Below are 7,512 nucleotides of genomic sequence, written 5' to 3' on the forward strand. Positions count from 1 at the left end.
ATATGAGTTTATATATAGACTTTGGTAATATGTATGGTTATCTCTTAATTGTTTTCTCTGTCCCGTGAATCAAAAGGTGGATTACTCCATGTAAATATGTATTTAGATATAGACTTTGATAGTATGTATATGCCTGGTTCTCTTTGTTTTCTTTGCGTCCAGTTGTGACAAGAAATCAAGAAGGCTGTATTTAGTTGGGACACATTGTATTGACTAATATATTTTTTTTCACCATTTTATCAAATTTACAAATTCAAACACTTTCAAATAAATCATATTTTTTTCAATAAAAATTTTATGTTATTTTTTTCAGCCAACGTGAGTAATTAATATACCTAATACAAAGTAATTTAAAAGTCTAAAACAATATTAATAATTATTTAAACGAATTAATCTAACTAAACAATCTTTTTGGTTGAAAATGTTCAACAATTTTTATTGTAACTATTAAGTAAGAATTTAAATTAATTAAGTAAGAAATAAAGAAAGAAAGAAATTGCAAATTTGTGGACGAGGTTACAATGGCAATTGAGTAATATTATTATGATTAAATTTTACTTCATTAGAATTAGAAACTAAATACATGGAACAGATTTTAGCTAATAAAGTAAAATGTTTTTGATCTTTTGATTGAATGATTTTTAAATTGCACGAAATATCGTCAAGGAACAAAAAATATCGAGAAATAATTGTCTGTGAGGAGGGAGGGGGTTAAAATGGAGATAAAGTCCCCTAGTATTTTCAAAAAACAAGCTAATAATGTCATTGAAACCACGAAATGTAGTCCAACTTTAACAAGAAGTAGGGCTGATTAAAAAATTTATCAAGTAAAGTTTTTCAATTGTCTGGTTGTTCTTTTATTCAAATTTACAAACATTTATAGACACATTGCACATAACGTACATAAAATGGGAAATATTTAAAGCATTGTGAATTAAAATACATGAAAGGCAATTGAGCTGGTACATATTTAAAGATATACAAAACTGAATTTGAAGCAAATGCAACTTATAGCTAAGAATAACAAAGTAATTTAACACAACATGATAACGGATTTACTATCTTGCAGAGAGAGATAACAGGAGAAAACGTTATAAATTGTAATAAGCATCTTTGCAAAGAAAAATTGAAATGACATGAGAAAAAAAATGGGAAATGGCTACAATATTCCACAAATACATGCAAAAGAATGAAATATTAAAAAATACTAGAAAGTCTAAAAATATGGTTGAAAATAGGACAATTCTTGGCATGCATAGAAGAGCGGAAAGACTAAAGAAGCTTAAGACAAGTAAAAGATATAAGTACTGCTTGCAGAAAAAAATAAACATTTTATTGAAGAACATATTTAAAAGTAAGAAAACCAGATATCACCAAAAATATACATCGCAAAAATGAAGGTAGGAAATAAAATTGTGCATGGAATAGTATTAAATATCGAAGATATAAAAAAAAAAAAAATGAAAAATAAGAAAAAAATAAAAGCATTCAAATAATTCAAAGAGAAAAAAAAGAACAGTCAAAGAGTAAATACATGCAAAATAACATAATAAACGAACGTAACGAAAATAAATAGAAAAACAAGGGTAATCTTAAGTAATTTAATTCCATGGAATTAGAAATGAATGCAATATAGAAACAGATTTTGAAAAGAAAATACAACACCCAAATAAGTAAAACATGCAAAGGGTTAAAGCATATAAATAAAGTAATGTAACGCAATATTTAAAAAAAGAGACGAAAATGAAGAAGGCAGGAAGCTCTGTTCTAGAATTAGAGAAAAATCACAAACATAATGCAAGTCAATGATAATGTAAGATAATGCAAGACAGTAAAAACTAAATTTTCAGAAGAGGCACAATTTGTTATTGTAGTGGAACAAAATATTTACAAACAAATTATTAAAATTATTTCAATAAAACTCTAATTTAGTTAATATCCATATCTAGCATATCCCAAACCACCTAAAATTCCTAAACCGAGTCCTCCATAAGCTCCACCATAACCAAGATCTCCATAAGCTCCACCATAACCAAGACCTCCATAAGCTCCACCATAACCAAGGCCTCCATAAGCTCCTCCATATCCACCACCATATCCTAAACCTCCATATCCAGCAGCTGCTGCAGGCGCACCCAAGTATCCCTCACCACCGGTGTAAGGAGCATCGGAGACTAAGAGTATTGCGGCTGGGTTTTGGTTTGCGGTTCCGGGTTCGTTAGTCTTGACTTGGGCTCTGAATCCGGCTTTGTCAGCAACGTAGTTCACTTGTCTTTTAACACCTCGAGCGTCGGTGAATCCGTAGCTACCAGTCACGTGCCCTCCTGTTCCGGATTCTTCCCTGTGTTGTTCACCATGCTTGTCTTTAATGCTGTATCCAAATTTGTAAGGCTTGGGAGCGTGGTGCTCTTCCACTGGGAAATGACCATGAGCATACTGAAATAAACAAAAACATGTTTTATATGGAATATTTCAATTATTTAATCTTAAAATAAAGATTAAAATTTTTGAAATAAAATTGTCTTTTTAATAGCATTATTCGAGTAATAGTACCAATGAAACACATTTTATAGTATTTGATGCCTTTAAGTAGCTAATATTTTCATTTGGAGTTTTTAGTTTATAAAATCTTAAACTATATTACAGTATACAACTTATTAATTATGATACAGATTCAATAGTCTCATATTTAAAATTAAACAATACACAAATAAATTTAATTCTTCGGAGGTTTAATTTATTTTCAATTTAGTGAAATAACCGGTTAAGTTACTGAAATGTGTGAAAATGTACTGATCAGTTGATTAATCGATCTTCAATTAAGGAGTGAACACAGAATTGTTACTCAATTTATTTTTCTCAAAAGTCATTTTTTTTTCAAAGGTCACTATTTTTATCTTCAAATAAACCCCAAATCTACCTTGACACCTTTTTTTCCCAGCGTCTCCTGTATGCGGTGGATACATCTTTTGTTTTATGGGCTTATTTTGATTGCAAACATTACTCCACTGTGTTAAATGCTATGCTTGTATTTGGATATAGAAAGTCATTATTATCTATAATCTGTAATTTTACTTATTTTTTGTGTTTACCTTATATTCTAACTTTAGTGTTACCAATCTGCCCTATTTGTTCAAACCTCACATTGTGTGACCATTGAAACTTTGTGCTATTGCTATCACACATGGTTTCGTACGACCTCTTTTAGTAAACGATCACGTTCTCCTTTAAATTAATTACTTTTGATCCTATTTTCAGCATATTTTTTCTAACTTTGAAATCAATGATGGTTGTTCTCCATTCAATGACTGAATATTTTAATATCGAAATACAAATACAATTTCATTAAATTTCAATATATAATATGATTATTATATGTCATCATTCACTATAAGTTCCAAAACCATCATTAATCAATCATACAACCATTATCAATCAATCAATCATATAATCAATCTATCAATTATTATGTTATAAATAAAAATATTAAAATCGAAACAATGCAACAGCAACATATGCAACAATAAGACAGATTCAATGTTTTTATATTTGCAACGATCATTAGATTATTCATATTCTTCTATTTTTTATTTATAGTACTTACCGTCATGGAGATGATGCTGGCGACAAGAACGAAAATGCACTGAAAAAACAAATAATTTCATCAAATTATTCAACAGATTAAATATGTAGTCTGCAAATAAACTAAATGGATTTATTTTATTATAAAACTTGCTAGAGAAAATAGCGGAAAAAATACCATTTTGATCAATAAAATTTGAAATATCGTGAAATATAAATTTTTGTAACACCTAAACAAATTTAAATTTTCTTTTTTTTAATTCTGGTCATATTTATTATATATTACTATTTTATTATTATTTTTCATTTTTAGGAGCTATTTTTACTATTATATATATATTTATATTATATTTATTATTATACATATATTTATATATTACATTTAATATTATATAATATTTCTTTATATACTATTATATTATATTATTATTATTTAATTATAGTAGAATTTATTATGTGAGCATTTAATGGTAGTATTAGGTATTTTATTGATGATATTATTCATAATGCAATTATTTATGTGATTATTCAATGCTTAGATCTGATAGTTTACATAGTTCAGGTATTTAGAAAAAAGTGAGTAGGTAGGCAATTTAGTTATTTCAGATATTATAATCATTAGATTACTCAAGTGCACAATTAATTAATTATTAAGTAATTTTATTGTAGTTCAGGTTCGTAAAGTGTTACGGAGCACTGAAACTCAACTTAAATTTATGAAGATTAAAATAATATTAGCATAAATGATTATTCAAAATAAACTACGAAATTTTTTCATTAATTTCGGAATAATGGATGTTTAATGCCTAAGGGTTTTGATTAAAGTAAAAATGAACATCATAACTTTGTTGTGTTGTTTTACAAACAAAAGTTGAAATATGCCCGAATATAGTTTATTTTATCGGTAATAAAGATTACTGATGAGACATATTTATAAATTTTTGGTAAATAATTTCACTTCTTTCAATATTATTAACATTTGACGATAACTAATATTGTTATTTAATGTTATTATTTAACATTAGTTGTTTTAAAATATATATACTTTATATATGTAGATAGTAATATTCCTTGCGTATAGAATGCGAGTATTAGTATATCAAACAATTTATATCAATTTCGTTCAGTTTAACATAGTTTTAAGGGGAAAAAACACATTTCTGTTAATTATTATATTAAACAATTTAAAGTTGAGCACATGTGATTTTTCTAGCGTTGAATTCTGATTTCAGAGAACTTGATATTACTCAGAGTCACTTTTTTAACATTTACAACATAAAAGAAGAACATGAATGAAAAGGCTTAGAAATATTGATAATATTAGCGTTAAGTATAATTCGTAAACTATATAGAATGGACAAATGATTTTTCGAATTATTTATATGAAATTAGCAGAGGATTTGTCAAAAGATTAATTTGTCAATCTTTCTAAATGAATGAAATCTCTATAAATTTATATTCATAAAGAAAAATTTATATTTTTATAAAGAAATATAATACTGAGTTGACTGCATAGATTAATAAATTTATCTATGTTTAAATAATTTTTTTAATAATTATATTAATAAATTTTTCAATACTAACTTTTTCGATTTATAAACAAACATAAAAATTTATCTTGTCGATATTCTCATTTTGTTGTCTTATTATCTATTCCTTATCGGTCTTACCTTTTCTTTAGCTTGTAACAACATATGTTTGTTGTTAAAACTTAATTTTTTTTTTTAGCCATTACTTTTGGATCAATACAACTAAAATTATGCTACTCATATCTTTATAAAAACAATAACATTTTAAAATAATTTCGAAATGAAAAATGTTCTAATTTCAAGGAAATAAGAAAATAATTACAGTTAATGCGAAAAATACAACAATTTCGCAAAAAAAAAACAAACCGTTATTTAACTCCTTAATGGTTGCATAATTTTGAAGAAAATAGTTGCATGAGGGCCAATTTTTTATTCAAGAAAATTATGTAAAATTGGTTGTATGTACAATTCATGATAAATATAAATTTTTAACTTTTAGGTAATTCTTTACCTTGAAATTAAAAAAATAATTAATTGTAGTTTAAAATAAACTATATCTAAACACATTACAAATAGACTGTAACAGCCATCTAATTGAGAAATAATCATGATTCCGGGTGTATTGAATAGATTGTCTTAATTTTTTCGCACGTTACTTTCATACACTCCAATCTGGAAATATCGCGAGAACGAGATACCCTGACATTTTGATTCAAGAAAAAAGAAAGAGCTTTTTTTTTTAAATTTTAAGGATATGAATGATTAGAACATTCTGAACTGCCAAAACAATTTAATGGTTATAACAATTTAATGGAATAATCATTTTAACTTTTAGTGGTAAATGAATAATTCTCTTACCTTGGAGATCATGTTTTACGAAGCTGAATGGTTACTGATTATACTGCATTAAAAACATTTTCTTTTATAGCAACCACAAAAGAAATGCATTTCAAATATTTAGAGTAATTTTTACAGATGATTGATTCTAAGCTTCCGAAGGGAATTTAGTCAGACAAAAATGCTTGAATCTATCATTATTTCTATCATTTGATAGAGAAAGTGTCAAGGTTAGGAGAGATAGTTAATAACAAACATAAAAACGCAGATAAAAATTCTGATAACCTGAAAGACTGAAATAAGTAAAATGGTATGGAATTGATCTTTGTTGAGTAGCTTTGAATTAGCGTAATTCATCGATGCATCATTGCAAAAATTAATGGAATCAAAACTATTTACTTGTTATAGTTTTTCTCAGATAAGAATAAACAGCAGTTTTTCTGTAGAATTGAAGTAGTTTTGAAGTTATTCTACAGTCAAATGTATATTTTCTGAAGTAGAATACTAACTGTAAAAATACTTATTTATTAGCTAATGCGCAGTATGTTCTCGATAATTTGTTTCCAAAGACTTTTTACCTTTTGTCTAGAAAATTACTGTAGTTTATATAAGTCATAAATTTAAAAAATAATGAAAAGCTAAACCCATGGTTATACTGCAGTAAATTCGAAGTGATTATACAGATATTGTTTTAGAAATATGCTTTCTGATGCATCTGCAGAAAAATAGTTATTTTTTATTGTTGTAAATTTGAGAGTGAGAGAGTTTCCCAGCTGATTTTGATGTCTTCGATCTTGCTTTCCTCGTTAAAAAATCTATGTTAATACAACTTTTTATAACGTTTTTGTTAGTTTTTAATGATAATATACTAATTTATGATTATTAGTTTCTTACATTTCGGTAAAGATTCTAAATATATATAGTAAGGGCGAAGATAACGTGCATTAAGCTTTATCTTAATATTTATTATTAAACAATAAACCTTTTTTTATTCATTAAAAATAAATAATTTTAAATAAAACAATGTCAGATCTTCTTTTACCCCTCATTGCAGACTACATTTTTAATACATAGAAAAATTTGCAATCCAATAATAATGTTCGCATTTGCCCTGCTCTTCCCCATATTTCAATTTGGGAGCGTTTTTGGATGGCGAGAGCAGCCCTAAGCTTATAGATTTATTAATGTCAGGATTTTTCTGGTCTGATTTTGTGTTATTGTGATTTCAGGTGTCTTGTAACTTGCCTTTGTAAATAAAAATAATAATAATAATTTTGTTAGAAAAAAATATAGCTCATAATATTTTCAATTTAACATAAATGACCATAAGATTTATTGAACGTTTAAAAAAAAAATGACGAAAGCTAAGGCAACAGACGCAACTCTACATTGTCTACATTTCTCATAAAAATGGTTAAATGATAATTTATTTAATTGTTATCTTCTCGTATTCAACCAAAACAATCAAATAACCATAAAAGGACGGTATTTAAACTGTTGACTGTGAGAAAAATAGCATATTAACTTTTTACCAAGTATGATTAAACAAGCAAGAATTTTATTC

General features: G+C 26.5%; 1 protein-coding gene across 1 annotated transcript; it reads right to left on the reverse strand.

The window, feature by feature from the left end:
• Positions 1–841: 841 nt before the first annotated feature.
• LOC107456060 (cuticle protein 10.9-like) lies at positions 842–6,113 on the reverse strand. The gene is made up of 3 exons (XM_016073860.3): positions 5,970–6,113; positions 3,605–3,643; positions 842–2,436 (listed from the first exon to the last, which is right to left on the reverse strand). Exons 1-3 carry the CDS (start codon positions 5,979–5,981, stop codon positions 1,933–1,935), a joined length of 555 nt encoding a protein of 184 aa, XP_015929346.1. The 5' UTR covers positions 5,982–6,113; the 3' UTR covers positions 842–1,932.
• Positions 6,114–7,512: the final 1,399 nt, after the last annotated feature.

Source organism: Parasteatoda tepidariorum, chromosome 2, assembly GCF_043381705.1.
Source record: "Parasteatoda tepidariorum isolate YZ-2023 chromosome 2, CAS_Ptep_4.0, whole genome shotgun sequence".
Classification (NCBI taxonomy): Eukaryota; Metazoa; Arthropoda; class Arachnida; order Araneae; family Theridiidae; genus Parasteatoda; species Parasteatoda tepidariorum.